The sequence below is a fragment of the Myotis davidii genome, unplaced genomic scaffold (assembly GCF_000327345.1).
Source record: "Myotis davidii unplaced genomic scaffold, ASM32734v1 scaffold44, whole genome shotgun sequence".
NCBI lineage: Eukaryota > Metazoa > Chordata > Mammalia > Chiroptera > Vespertilionidae > Myotis > Myotis davidii.
Genome location: NW_006299705.1, coordinates 5,382,547 through 5,398,803, shown reverse-complemented (window position 1 = coordinate 5,398,803; position 16,257 = coordinate 5,382,547). Strand labels below are relative to the sequence as shown.

The 16,257-nt window shown below is 34.3% G+C and overlaps 1 protein-coding gene across 2 annotated transcripts in view; it reads left to right on the top strand.

The window, feature by feature from the left end:
- Positions 1 to 16,257, top strand: part of HOMER1 (homer scaffolding protein 1) — an 88,158-nt gene that overhangs the window by 39,196 nt on the left and 32,705 nt on the right. For both annotated transcript variants that reach the window (XM_006775467.2, XM_015571659.1), the window contains exons 4-5: positions 3,370 to 3,462; positions 8,802 to 8,941. In XM_006775467.2, the coding sequence (XP_006775530.1) occupies positions 3,370 to 3,462; positions 8,802 to 8,941 (233 nt within the window). The remainder of the gene's footprint in view (positions 1 to 3,369; positions 3,463 to 8,801; positions 8,942 to 16,257) is intronic.

Genomic DNA, 16,257 nt, shown 5'->3' with positions numbered 1-16,257 from the left:
AAAGAGTGTGTAAGGAAAAGAGGAAACAATCTCCCTAAGATGATGAAGAAAATGAGTATTGCTCACTTTTGCTCTTCAAATTTTACGCTCACCAGACCCAAAGATTTATGCTGAAAACTTCTCTGAAGCATTCAGTTAGAAGGACAACCCTACATTTGAAACATTTTACATGTGTTTTAGTATACACAGGATCTCATGGCTTGAGACTTCAAATAGTTGGGGTCATTCAGATTTTTTTTAAAAGTCCTACACTTTTTGTGAATATTTATTGACTTGAGGTTACTATTAGATAGTTCAGTGGATGTCACATGGAAAGAGTATGTAAGGAATAAGTATGAAATAAGCTACTTTGTTTCCTTTTGTTTTAGTTATAAACATTCCTTAACACTTGTTTTCAAATGTTATCTTTTTCATAAATTGCAGTTTGAAGCTCAATTTTTAGACTATTTTAATTTTTCCCTTGGTGATTATAAGTCATTCTTTTTTTTTTTAAAAGGAGTTTAACCTTTAAAAATATCTGTTTAGCATGCATACAAGTCCTTTGGTTGATCTCTATAAGTCATTCTTTATAGGATAATTAAAACAACCAAGTTACCTGCTTTGATTTCTCTTATACCCATCTAATTCTCTAAATACATTACTTGAACTGTAGTAGAGGTATGAGTTTTAGATTCAAAGTATTTCAACATAACAGGGACATAGGTATCTGGTTTAGCATTGTCCCTCCATAAATAATTCCCTTAGGAAATTATACGTTTATTCTAATACTTTTGCCATTACTCAGAACCTTAGAATTTTTCTTTTGGAACCATCCATTACAGACTATAGCAAGAATAAAATAAAACTATAATTATATTCCACTTGCTGAATTTTTGGTTAGCACAGGAACTAAAATGTGGCTTAATATCTTCACTAAACTTGCATGAAATGATTTTTGAGCTTAAGTAATTTTGACCATATATTAAGTTTTTCATTGTGTCTTTCAGGTTAGTGGAAAAGTAGCTAATGTAATAAAGGAATATTTTATTAAATTCTGTTCAATTATACTGTCTCCTCTCATTTGATCTTCTTTTCTGGGAATGGCTTTTATATTTCAAGAATTTTATTTTCCTTTCTTAAAATTAGCATATATTTTTGACCAACCTTACCAGTAGTGAATTCTAGTATTTTGCATGTGGGTTGACTATCAGGAAACAACCTATTAGCTCTCAGAGCCAAGTCCAGGTTTTTATTCACTAGATTTGGCTCCAAGAGTTTACAGTTAATCTGGAACAAAGCATTCTGAAGAGACTAACCTTGAAGTCTAATGTGGATGCGTTATAGACTGTAAAGGACCCCATGGAGTGTATAATATTTTATATAAATGAAGCAAACATGTAAATATTCTGACTTGTTTTATCATTAAAATATATAAATGAATGCAAGGGGTTGGAGAAGCCCCTAAAGGCAATTGTAGACAGAGGCCTCTCAAAGTAAGGGCAAGTGGTAGTATTAGAACAGGGTGGCTCGTTAAGGTTGATGTATGAGAAAAGTTACAGCTATGCTTGTAGTGCTTCCTGCATTGTATTTTGTTATCATGGAAACTTAAATCTTTAAAAATTAGCAATAGCATAGATCTTTGTGAAGTTGAGAAGGGTTTTAAATATTAACTACTGCGGAATTCTAAATGAGTGTAAGGAAAGCTTTCTGTACTACAGATTACATAAAGAGAAATTAATTATGGTTAATTAATTCCACTAACATGAATAAGACCTTTCAAGCTTTGCATTCAGTTTTGTTTTTTGTTTTCTGTAAGGAGTTGTTCTGTTTAATTAGCACAGGAACTAAAGTATAGTAAAGAGATTCTCTTCCCAGATCTACAAGTTGTAGGAGAGGGTGAAAGATTTAAAGCAAGAAGGAAAAGTTGCAATGACAACTCTAATTTTGATCTTCCTCTCTCTCCCAAAGGCACATCAGAGTATCATGAGCCTTTCCTACCAAAGCTTTCCTTCCCAAGACAGAAATGAAATCAGGGTTGGTTTATGGGGTTTGAGGAGAGAACGATCATTTCATATTTTTATTACCAACTTTAACCAGGTGGTTTCAATTGCATAGAGATTTTAGGGTGGGTTTTTTTGTTTGTTTTTTTAGTCCTCACAGGATATGCTTTTTATTTATTAGAGAGAGAGAGAGAGAGAGAGAGAGAGAGAGAGAGAGAGAGAGAGAGAAAGAGATTGGTTGTCTCCTATATGCACTCGACCGGGAATTGAACCAGCAACCTAGGTATGTGCCCTGATTGGGAATTGAACCTGAAACCTTTTTGTTGTACGGGACGATGCTCCAACCAGGCCACCTGGCCAGGAAAAAGAGATTTTAGATTTTTAAATTTGGTTATTGTGTAACCATAACTTACTCTCCCTGAGAATAGTGGTAAACTAGTGTCTGCTTCCAACACATAGATAAGGTAGTATTTGTGGCTGTGACATTTATAGATTTCTGTGAGTTCCTAAGAATTAGCATTTTATGTACAGTAATTTTTTAAATTGTTATCAATCTGAAAGACCTTTGTGGAGACATATTATTCCTTCTGCTGCTGTACATTGGCTGTTTAGGAGTCTTTAGAAATGAAGTTTTATTAATGCCAGTTAGTGGTAATAGTAAATGTTGCTGTTTGTATTGTTGAAAATAAAATACCTTCATAATACAAGAGTTTATATTATAGTAAAAGCTAAGAGCATGCTCCAGATACTGAGATGTTTAGGAGTTGATACTTAAGAGATTCCCTTTTTTCCATGATAAACAAACATGGGATGCCCATCTTTACTGATGGGCAAACCCTTCTGGTGTAAAGAGTTTTGGGTGTGTATTTTTTTTATAAAGGAAAGGAAAGCTCTCTTAAGTATGCTTAAAGTACATATTTCCTCACAGACTAAAGGTTTACTCTGGATTGAAGCTTCATTATACCATCTCTGTACTAACAGTGACCAGGAATAACATGAATGATAATTTTGAAATTTCCTTTGAATCTATCTTCCCTGGGTGCTCTGATGGTATAGTGATACTTTTAAGCATAAAAGCCTATTTAAAATTTAGTACCAGTACGTGCTGGGAACGTCAGTTACTCGAGTGAATGACTGTAGTGTAAGACACCAGATTCTAACTTATGTTATGATGTTTTTGAATGAGATTTGTCAATGTACTTTGCAGTATACATATGTTTTGGTATTTGGTTTCTTTTTTTGTCATTTTCATATTATTCTTATAATTGATTTGAGGGGTAGGTTGCATGCATAAGAGTCAGTTATAGAAAAGATAAAAGAAAATTAAAGTAAAAGTGAGCATTGCAACTTATTTTTATTTGGTTAATGTATATAGTCTTTATACATTCAGTTTGCAGAAAAGTTTCAGGAATTTAAAGAAGCTGCTCGACTAGCAAAGGAGAAATCACAAGAAAAGATGGAACTTACCAGTACACCTTCGCAGGTGGGTATTTAATTTCCATTCTTATGTATGAGCCTTGTTCATTTTAGATGATATCCTTTATGCCAGAGTCAAACTTAAGAACATATTGGAAAATTAAGATAATTTTCAAAGTGAACACAGAAATGTACCCTTTAGTTCATCTGTACTAGTCAAGAAAGAAAGGTGTTTGTCCTATATGCCAGTGTCTACAAGAATCTGGGGGTGGGGAGAGATTAGCTTAGCAATTGTAACGCAGATTTTTAAAATGTGGATACAACTTAAAAAACCATCGTACATATAGAGCATAGACCGACCTATTGTTTGTGTTCTGTGCTAGTCACTGAGGTGTGGCTAGTAGAGGAGACACAGACAGGGGAGGCTCAGGAAAACAGGAGTAGAGTTCAGTTTTGTGCTTTTTCTCTTTAGCAATTATTTCTGAAGTTTCCTTGGGAGTTTTATGAAGATCAGATGTACAGATGTTTCTCTGGAATGATGTCATTAGTAGCAGATTTACATAAAACTTCCTTGAGGAAGTAGATAGAAATTGCCTTGGAATTTCGTGACTAGCCAAACGATTGGGACATTTTAGAAAACTTTCACTATTCACTTCCTTCCCCAACCTGGCACCAAACTCTATTTGGCAAACCCTTCTGGTGTAAAGAGTTTTGGGTGTGTATTTTTTTTAAAAGGAAAGGAAAGCTCTCTCAAGTATGCTTAAAGTACATATTTCCTCACAGACTAAAGGTTTACTCTGGATTGAAGCTTCATTATACCATCTCTGTACTAACAGTGACCAGGAATAACATGAATGATAATTTTGAAATTTCCTTTGAATCTATCTTCCCTGAGTGCTCTGATGGTATAGTGATACTTTTAAGCATAAAAGCCTATTTAAAATTTAGTACCAGTACGTGCTGGGAACGTCAGTTACTCGGGTGAATGACTGTAGTGTAAGAGAATACTCAAATGATTCCCATGAAACTGTAATGGGTTACATTTTGCCTTTGTACTTAGTTTCTGTTTCTCCAATCATAACTTGCTTTTGTTTAATTGGCCATGAACTACTACAGGTTGCTAAGATACCTGCTCCTCTTTGGTGGAAGGAGTATCTTTAAGCGTTTACATTCACTGAAGGGATATATCCAAGACATACCATAAGCTCATCAGTATTTGAGAGCCAAATATATTGACACCAATTAATCTTTTCAAAATATTTGAAGTTTGATTGTTAATTGAAGCCAGAGAAATAGTGAAAAAAAAAAGAAAAGAAAAAGTATTTCTTTTCACTTCTCTTTTCTCCCCTTTTTGTGACAGTCCATTACAGGTGTCATTAATATTTGTTTTAGTTTGCAGTGTTTGAACGCTGGCTACTTCGATCCTGTTCAGCTAGAGAACAGAGCTTGGTTCTCAGTGGTTTAACCCAACCTGCTAAATTAATGCTCTGCCTGGAAAATAGAATATGACTCATGAATTTAGCAAAAGGATCAGAAGGTTATATGGGATAATTAATAATAATAAACACTTAGACATAGCTTTTGTTTTTGTTTGAGGAGGGATAAACAAGTGGTTAAGAGTATGGGTGCTCAAGTCTGACAGGCTTAGTTATAAATCCTTTTTCTGTCACTGTGTGATCTTGCTAAAATTGCTTATATATCTGTAACACGAGTTTTTCATTACTTGCTTTATAGGATGGTTGGGAGGAACAAGTATGATAATGGCAATGTTAATATAACAAACTAGAGGCCCAATGCATGAATTCATGTACGGGTGGGGTCTGGCTGGCCCGCCCCAATTGGGGCCAGGCCGGCCAGGGGGAGGGCCCATGGGTGGTTGGCCAGCCGGCCCTGCCCCCTGGTCAAACTCTGGGTTGAACTCCCAGTCAAGCTCCCGGTTGAGGGGACAATATGCATATTAGCCTTTTATTATATAGGATGACATTAAGACAGTGTCATACGATCATGGCAATAGAGACTGTTTTTGAATCTGGTTTTCTGATTTAAGCAAGTTACTATTTTAAAAAAATCTATAAAATGGGAATAAGAACAGTTATCTTCTTACAGGGTTTTGTGAGAATTGAATGAAGATTACAAAGTGCTTGGCATATAGTAAATGCTTAATGTTAACAGCTGTTGTTGGTGATGTGGTTGCTATGGTGAAGATAATGATGTAAAGCCTCGACATAGGATCTGGCACATAACAGTTATTTAGAAAAACACAAATTCCTTAATTGAATAAAGCCTGTATCAAATCCCCTGGAAGAGTTGTTAAAACACAAGTTGCTGGTTCCCACCCGAAGAAGTCTGATTGGTGAGGCTGAGATGGGGCCCAGGAATATGCATTTCTAACAAGTTTCCAGAAATGCGGATGCTGTCAGTCTGGGGACCACACTCTGAGAAGCAGTGCCATGGACAAACCCTCCCACCTCTCTGAAAGCAGGCTGGCATTTAGAGCAAAGTTACCCACTTCCCCATTCTTAGATGCCCGAGTGTGATCATGTCAGATAATCTTTTTTTTAAATGATTCCTTATTGTTGAAAGTATTACCAATAATCTTAATGTTTTCTTGATCAAGGTTGCATCTTCAATAGGTTGAATTGCATGTTGTTAGTTTCTTTCATATCACTCTTTAAATAATAGACATTAACTTAGAACATTTTCCTCTATGGAAGATCTTATGCTCTTATGTTTCCATGGAAATCTTATAAACAGTTAATTTTATAGCAAATCAAGAGTTATGACTGGTTCTACTCCTGAAATTTTTTATATGGTTCACAGTAAAAATACTGTATTCCAGTTAACTTGTTAGGTATTTTTCTCAGAATATGCATTAAAGATAAAAGGTTTATATAATCAGATATTATCAAAATTTTTCTTCAGTGGAGTCTAGAAAAACAATTTAGCTGTCATTTGTCTAAGACTTTTAAATTGAGTCAGGAAGGAGAAAGAGAAGAATAGAAGGAAGGGATCATAGATGGAGCATTATGCGGAAGGTACTGTTGTGAGGGGGGAGGATGGAAACAAATTAGCCATTCTATCTGAGACAGGAAGGAAGAATAAAAATGGATTCAGATACAGATAAGAGGGAGATTGAGGAAGCCTATGCCAATTTATTTCTAGTTTCTCTGTGAAAGAATAATTCAGTCATTCACTGAGAGGAAGGACAACTAAAAAGAGAAGGCTTGAACAGAGGTTTGGAACAGCTGTTAGGTAAAGAAAAAAAGAAGAGTCAAATGGAGTAGGTAAAGATTACTCGGCACTTCAAGAGCATAATCAAAGTCAGAGCTCAAAATTATCTTCATGGCACCAATCAGCATATTTAACAGTATATTTTCTCTTACAGCTCTCGGTAGCTTGGGCACATAAGAATAGGGAATGATGGTTCATTTTATATGAAATTAAAATTGACAACATAGATGTTATAAAAGATAAAGGAAACCCGAAAATTGGGACGATGCTAGTGAGAGTGTAATTAACATGATTGGCTTTCTGATGTATGGAGAGAAATAAAACCAAAGATTGTTAGTCTTGAGGTTGAAGAGCAGGTGGAAAGTGGGTTCGGTTGAGAGGACAGGAGGGGATATAGCACAAGCTCTCTCTGGTTGGAATCAAAACTAGTAGTTGATGAGTTAATCTAAAAAGTCAGTGAATGTGAAGAATTTTTAAAAGATTCTTTAAAATTTATAAATTAAAATTCAATATTATTATGTTTATTTACTCACCCATATTTTGATGTAGAGTTGAGCCTTTTCTTTGAATATGAATTGATTGGAATTCCAAATTGTCTTTCTTACATAAATTATATCAATAATTAATTGCCTGCAATTTTCTGGATATTTTTTTTCTCAAAATAGAGTTAACCCTTGGCACTTGCAAAGAAATCTGAATGTGCTATTAATAGATTTTTCTGTCATTTTTATGATATTGTCCATAATTGACCTGGAAGGAGTCACTTTGGATAGTGTTCCCATTATTCCCTTAGTATGATTTGACTTTGTTGTAAACAATTTTATGTTGCACATTATCTTATAAACTTTATCCATGCATTGACTGTTAGTGGAAACAAAGAGGATTCAGGAGAAAGATTTAATGAGTGAAATTAAAGGTTGAAATAGAGGTTCCATTAATACTTAAAAAATAATTAAGTGATAATGTGGAATCAAGAGAGTCATATTTTGATCTTTGATAGCTTATATAATTTATAGCATTGTGGTACTATTAGCTAAATTATATTTAAGTGTGAAATAAAATGCATTCGGTGGTGTAAAACCATAAGCCCCCTCAAAAAAAGAAGTCTCACCACATCAATATTTTCCATATTTCTTCCCAGCACTTCATGTGCAAGATTTTTCATGTAAAGTATATAAATTATCATAACGTAGGCTATTTCCTTATATTCTTCTATGTTTTTTCCTAATTAGAAGCATTTCCCTGTATTACACATATTCTCCTTGATTTTACTTTAGGAAATCTTGTATTCTAAGTTGACAAATTGTGACCATACCTAACCAGTTCCCTAGTGATATTTTCATTTTCTTCCCTAACAACAGCCTAATATTTCAGGTGTGAAGTTCTATTTCCCCGCAGCCACAAGGGGTCCACCAAGCTGCTCTTTCATTATCTCATGCTAGAACCTCACCTGGTTAACAATTTATCAAATGACCCCCTCATTCTGATTTCTGATATCAAATTTGGATAATTTGTTTATGGCAGATGCAAGAATAAGTGTCAGCTTGAGCTTCATTTTAAATTCCATTTATTTTCTTAAGGAATACGTTAAATTTACCTTGATAGGCAGATCAATTAAAAGTAGATATAAGAGAAAATTTTGTGAAGAAAAATAATTCCATTTTGAGTAGGAGTCAAGAAAAGCTGAAATATACTGACATCATTATGTATGTTATAGAGGTATTTCTGACTGTTTTTCTAAATAATTCCAAGAATTGAAAAGTAGGGTAGGTAAAAAAAGTTAAAACTTCTTGAAGATTTCTCTCTCCACTTTTCTGTCATACCCTCCCAAATAAAACCTCACATCTTCCTGCATTTTTGTGCCATCTTCTCTTTCTTCTCAAGCAATTCGTTGAATATCTTTTATTCTAACTAATTAGTTGCTTATGTAAGCCCCAAAGTGTTTCAGTTCTTTGCAACTATATTCTAAATTGTGTTAGGGTTTCAGATAGTTTTTTGTGAGCTGCTTTGCTTTAAGAAATTATTTCCCCTTCAAATTTCATTTTTAAGTCTGATTTAAATTTTAATTGAAATATAGTTCATAAGAAAGCATACATCAGAGTCAGTTTTAACTTGAAGATGATCTTGTATCTTTTAGTAGAAGTATAACACTTTTTTTATCCCTTTGTTTTTAAGGAATCGGCAGGCGGGGATCTTCAGTCTCCTTTAACACCAGAAAGTATCAATGGGACAGACGATGAAAGAACACCTGATGTCACCCAGAACTCAGAGTCAAGGGCTGAACCGACTCAGAATGCATTGCCATTTTCACATAGGTACAAATTCAATTCAACCATCATGATTCAGTAAAATATGTAAACATGGAAAGTTATTTGGGTTTCGGATGAATCTTGCAAAGTTATAACCCTGAGTGAAAATTCCAGGTCAGATGTTTTTAACTGTTTCTGTTAACCTCAGAAAGATTTTAATAATTTATAGTTGCCTGGATGGGCAGGAATGAATATTTCCTTTATCTGTATATAAAAAAGGGCTACTGTGCTAATAACAGTACAAATCATTTTTCAGTGAGACAGCATATGTATTATTGTAAGTCTCTTCTTATTTTCTAACACAGTTGCTGAAAGGCTCCCTGTGTTAATCTGGTTTCCATTTTCATGTATGTTCTTGAGGGATATAATTAAAAAAAATAATTTCCTACTCTGAACTTAAGCTTACCATAGTCTTAGAGGTGATCTCACGGTATGATTTCACAGAAGGAAGCAAGTTATTGGGATAACGTCTAGAATAAACCTGTTAATGTGAGAATTATTTTTGCACACCGACTAACAGAAAATAAATCTTCACGTGCTTCTGAATTTTAAAAAAGAATCTGATATACTTTAAGCAGGTACAGTTTATCCTACACGTGTTCCAAATCAGTCACATTAATTATGGGCCGCATTGTGGGATTTTGGGAATGTAAGAAGGTCTATGAAACTGCATTATTGCAAATGTAAACAAATACCTATCAGTCGATGTCTTAAAGTTCATTTTTACTCTTCTTTGGCAATTTTTGACTGGGTAGTTTTCATTGAAATTAAGAAAACAATTTTTCTTTGTTGGGCATCTCTTTTTGGACCAATTTTTAAAAAATCAAATTCTTTAGCATATTCAGAAGAATTGTGAGGTGAGATATTCCAAACTCTTTTTTATGAGAGCCTTTAATTTTGACTGAACTTGTTGGATATTAGGGGCATAGGATTGAACATATTGCAGTGGTTCTCAACCTTCTGGCCCTTGAAATACAGTTCCTCATGTTATGACCCAACCATAAAATTATTTTCGTTGCTACTTCATAACTGTAATGTTGCTACTGTTATGAATCGTAATGTAAATATCTGATATGCAGGATGGTCTTAGGCGACCCCTATGAAAGGGTTGTTCGACTGCCAAAGGGGTTGCGACCCACAGGTTGAGAACCGCTGTATTAGAGACTAGCATTGAGGGACTTCATGGTCAGGCTCAGGAAGAAGAAATTAGGTAAGGTTTTTTTTTAAATGAATGAATGGATAGAAACTATTTGACAGTGAGACTATTCTAATTTATTTCCAAAAAATGCTAATTTGCACAAACAGACATATCTTGGAATTATGGAGATCATGCTTTACTATTGCAGATTAAGCATGTTCTCTTTTCTATAGCTGTAAAAACGACTGAACACATGAAAAATTTTAGTTCTGATCTGAAGACTGATTTGTAAAACATTCAGGTTTTTAAAATATGCAATTACAATTAAAGATCAATGTGATTAGTATGCAATTTTAAAAAATATTTATGTTGAGGGAGAAAAATGTCCTTTCCTATTAAATTATATTTAATATATCCATTTAATAAATAGACTTCACTACACTGAGTATAATTATAAACTTGATTTCTTTGCAACAATCAAGTCATGTGCATTGAGTAGTGTAGCATTTAGAAATAGAATTTCTTTATTTAATATCTGTAAATGCTATTTCTAGTTTACTTTATGCACCCAAAGTTTTCTGAATGTTTATTGTTTTGCTAATCCTTGGTATTTGGAGTTTCTAACTGGGATTGGTAATCAGGTGATTAGCCCTGGAGATATTTGAGTTCTGAAAGTGAAACCTAACAGGTCAATTTAAGCTTTTAATTGTGTTAAAAGCATTACATAATCTTATAGTTTTCTTATTATTGTAAAAACATTTTAGCTATAGGATTTTAGACTTATTCTCTGACCTTGTTTTGGTTTTTACCAGAGACAAAAGATGATGTATATTGTAGTTAATGTTAGAATCCCAAAATATCAGTTAGGAGAGACCTCAGAGATTATATAATCTAGGATTTTTCAAACTGTGGTAATTTAAAATTAATTTAGGTTATTCATGGCATTCTGAAAAATGAAATATAATAAAGCCAAATAGGAAACATCAGAGTAAAGCTCACATTAAGAGTAGAAACTTATTTTAACAGAAAAGAATGAATAGCAAAAAAATATTTTGCCAACATTTTTTCTGTTCTAGTTGATACTATTTTACTAATAAATAGGGAGCATAATGTTAAAATCTCTATTGTTTGTTTTTGTTTTTAAAGGAAGGATATAGGGAACAGTGATCTAGTCAGTCAAGTTAAGAGTTGATTATAGTAATAGCTACTTAGCTAGCCAATTTCTTCTCTTCTTAGAATTCAGAATTGATGCCTTAATCTCATTAATTCATGAGTTAACATATCAAAAGAAGACCCTGATTTTCATTTGGTCCTGAACATTTTAGTAATGTAATTATAGTTTGTTCTTTACAAACTCTGTTAGCTTTGTGTATTTTCAAAAAAATACCACTTAGCTTTAAGATAGAAGCAAAAATTTTTGTTACTCTTTAAATCTATACAAAGTTTCAAAATTATATGAAAGAGAGAATACTGTTATGAACTCCCATGAACACATACATCACCTAGTCTTAACAGTTATGAAAAAATGGTCATTCTTGTTTCATTTCTATCCCTACAGACTCTTCCACTTCTGAGATTATTTTTAAGGCAAATCTCAGACATATAATTTCATCCACAAATACTTCTTTAAAATTACTTGTGAACTTTTATAAAAGTTATTTATGAAGCTAATACAACTTTTTATTTTCTAACTCAGTGGCATTATAGGGTTACTTGAATTATTCTTTTCTTAGATTTTTATTATACATCATAACTAAATTTTAAAATGAATGGGCTGCTCAATACTCCTCAGTCAAGTGCTATAGGACTGTTTTATGTCCTTGCCATAAACTATGCAAAAACATTCTCGTTGAATAAGTTTCAATAAATTAATATCTATTTAAATGCTTTTAAAGTTTAAGGATGTGAAAAAGAGGCAGATGATGAGGATGAAAACGCTTACTAATTTCTTATGGGAAATGATATTAAATTATATCTAAATGATAATATCCTTTTGAGACTGTGCAGGTATACACTGTGGCTCACTTGAATGTTCAGGATATCATTTGAGACAGTAGTCTTAGGTTAGCTATACACTAAATAAAGTAGCTATAGACTAATAGACTAACATATACATATGGGGAAGGTTTTGTTCTTTTATTCCAGGGAGTATTATTTGCTTTATAGCATCAACTGTGGAATTCTGAGATTTATTTGTTATTTCTTGATAATAATAAATTCCAGGATTTTTTGTGTTTAAGATTTAAAGCTATTTAAAATTCTCTTGGAAATAGTTAATTTTATAGCATCCTCATGCTGTTAGAATATAATACTGAAATATAGTATTGAAAACTAAAACTATTAATTTTGTGTATTATAAATTTATGGCCCTCAGAGATACAGTTATATATGATAAATATGACAAATAACTGCTGCTATATATTTGAGCATTATAAACAGATATATAGACATTAGTAGCTTGTGAAACTATTTTTGTACTGATAAATGTTAATAACAGTTTGATTATGTGAATGAAAAATGGGCTGTTTTAAGCACTGATTATATTTTAATTCTTTAATGTTTAGATGATAGAGTCTCTTGGTGCTGCTAGAGTTTATGCATTTTGGGGGTACTGCATGTATCGTCTATTGTGTTTAAGAGATTTTTCTGCCACTATGTGTTTCCAAAAAGTATTTATTAAAGGATGTATGCAGAAACATTACTTTTTAATATATTGATTTTTCTTTAAATCAGCATAACTACAATTTTACTAAAATTTATGAAATCTGGCTGTGTTCATTCCATTTGTATTTTTAGATTTCTTCATTATCAGAATTTTGGAAAGCTACTATTTAAAAACTGATTTAGGAATCCTTTTACAGTTTCAAAAACTAAATTTCATTGGAAATTTTACATGTCATTTAGTTACATGTTAAAATTTTAAAAGGGGCTTTATCTTGAATCAAATGCAGTTTGTACTTCAAAGATGATACAAAGAGGAAAAAAGTGAATGACTGTGAAGAGCTCTGGGGAACTATACTCTCAACAGCTTTGCCATTTGTCTCTCTTTTTTATGAATAGTGAAGAAAACTTGTACGATTATAGATATGAAATACAATAGGAATGATTTTGGCAGATTACTTTTGTGTGTAAAGCTGGGACTGATATCACAAGAAGCACTTTGTCATTGATACAATTCCAGATGAAAACTATAAGTTGTAGGATTCCTCTTATCGTTGCAGTTCCAATTGACTTAAGTACCGTCCACCCCTAACCCTCAGGAATTAGATTAGGTTTTTAAGAGTTAATTGGAAGGTCAAGATAGTTTGTGAGGGATTGTAACACAACCATTTGGAGATGTCAGAGTTTCCTGTATCATCATTGTGAACAGATAACACTTTATAAGAAAGTGCTCTAGTAATTTGGTAACATATACACTTATACATTGTCTAGGAAGTGAAAAGCAATTTGTACATTTTTAAACAAGATGCAATAAAAAATATAGTTTAGTGACCAAGAATGTTTATTAGTTTTCTAACAAAGTATAAATTTCCTATCTTGAATTTTTATAAAGAACTAACCTTTATTCTCGATGTCTGAAAAGATTTTGAAGAAAGCATAAAAATTTGCTGAAGCTTTTTTTCATGCATTATAACAACTGGAGGCCCGATGCACGAAATTAGTACAAGAGTAGGTCTTTGCAGCCCTGGATGCCTCGGCCCTCGCAGCCCTGGCTTTGTCCAGAAGGTCGTTCTGCTGTTCGGCCATTTGGTCGATTTGCATATTATGCTTTTATTATTATAGATATAGGTTATTTACAAGAAGAAAAATACTATTCATTTGATATAAAGACATTACTAACCACCTTCAATAAAGATTAGTCCTTTCTCCTTTTTTAAAAATATATTTTATTGATTTTTTACAGAGTGAAAGGGACTGGGACAGAGAGTTAGAAACATTGATGAGAGAGAAACATCGATCAGCTGCCTCCTGCACACTCCCCACTGGGGATGTGCCCGCAACCCAGGTACATGCCCTTGACCGAATCGAACCTGGGACCCTTGAGTCCGCAGGCCGATGCTCTATCCACTGAGCCAAACCGGTTAGGGCCCTTTCTCCTTCTTCTTGGCATTAACATTGTTGGCAAAGAATTAATGACAAAGAATGTTCACCAGTCCATCCCCTTGTGATTGTCAACTTCTGTTTTCAAGATGACCAGCTGGAGTTAATGGTGTGATCATTCACAAGAGGTTATTTGTGACTTCTTCCCTGTAGAGGGCATTTAAAAATTCATTTTTTTCTTCAATTTTGCTCTTAGAAGACCATCGTGGGGATTCCAGTGGAAGGGAGGTTTGGAACATGGACAGCTCTGTTCTCAGACTTAGGGAAAATGTTCTTCCTTTGAATTTGGCTTTCCATCTTTCCTCGTACTAGAATAGTAAGGGGCAAGTAAACATAGAGGACAAGTAGGCCACTTAAACGTGTGAAATTTGTGGTGAATATGACAGTAAGGAATTGTGAGGTCTGTGGTAAAGTAGAATGGGTGAGGTTCACTTAACGATATTAAAGGTCTTAGCTAAGCACAATAAGCCAGTTAAAGACAAATATCACATGATCTCACTTATATGTGGAATTGAATGAATAAAATAAACTGATGAACAAAATAGGTCAGTGCATAGAACAGAGAGACAGATCTCAGAGGGAAGGGGGGTTGAGGGAATGGAAAGAGATTAACCAAAGAACATATATATGCATACTTACATAACCCATGGACACAGGTAACAGTGTGGGGTGGGGGCGGGGTGAAGAGGAGCACAAGGGAAGGTGAAATGGGAAACATTTGTAATAATGTCAACAATAAATTTTTTTAAAAAAATCAATGTTAAAATACAGAGAGATTGGGACTAGATGACCCATCTGGTTTCCAGTTTAGCCTTTCAAATGGAATCTGTGATTTATATATGGTTTAGCTCAGGGTAAGGATTTCTAGCTGATAATATCCTTATAAATTCCTGGTAAAGGTGTTTGGGAAGATATGACTTGCAGATTTGGAATACTGGATATTTTCTCTTTGCTGACATATTACTCTGACAGGTGTTATTCTCTCAAACACATATAAGTGACACATATAAGGAAACCCGACCATGTCATTTTCCTTCTTAAAATATTTCAGTGGCATGGTGTACGTGGACCAGTCCATGGTCATCAGAGGAGGCCTCCCCAGCCTCCTCATCTGCGCTTCTGTAGCAATTACTCTGAATTGCTTGTACTCCTCCACATACAACCAAGCAACCATGCTGTTGCTTGCATGCAAGTCTCTGCTTCCTTGTTTTTGGAATGTTCTCCCTTTCCTTTGCAATGGCTACATATACACATGAGACGCACACACTCCATACATCCTCCCACCTGACCTCTGCCTCTAACTTGACCACCAACTGGTCAACCTCTATGTATATATTCTGTAAGTTCCAGCATCACCTTCTCTGGCAAGCCTTCTTTCATGCTGTCAGACTGAATTATGTTCCCTCTTCTGTTAAATCCCTGTTACCTTCAAAATGACATATGAAGGTTAACATTAACTTCTCAGGTTCTTCTGGAGCAAGGATTGTGTTTTATTCATTTGTATCCCTGGTGTATCCATGGTAGACATTCAATAAACATATGAATGAAACAATTTACTTCACAGAAATTGAGTATATGTTCAGAATGTCCTTGGTACTGTCAGCTAAAGTTACACCTATGGATTCATAAGACCTTGAAGATAAGATATAAAACTAGCTATATTCCTTGAAAATCAGTCATTGTTATCAAACTTAAGAATTTAACTGACTGAAGACTTCAACAGAAAAAAAACCCAAGATGGTGGCATAGGTTAACGCCGGAGATTGCTGCCTTGAACAACCAAATCAAAAATACACCTAAAAGACGGAACGGACATCATCCAGAACCACAGGAAGGCTGGCTGAGTGGAAATTCTACAACTAGGAGGAAAGAGAGTATCATACCCAGACTCAGAGGAGTCGCAGTGCTGAAGTGAAATACTCAGGTGCGGAAGTGCGCACGGAGCGGGCTAGCGGCGGAGGGCATGGTTGTTGTTTTCAATCAGGAGGGAGCTTCAGACTCTGAGCTCCAGAGCCGGTCAAGTCTCTAGGGACCCAGACTCAAACGGGAGAAGCGGGACTGTCTGGCTTTGGTCAGAACTCGC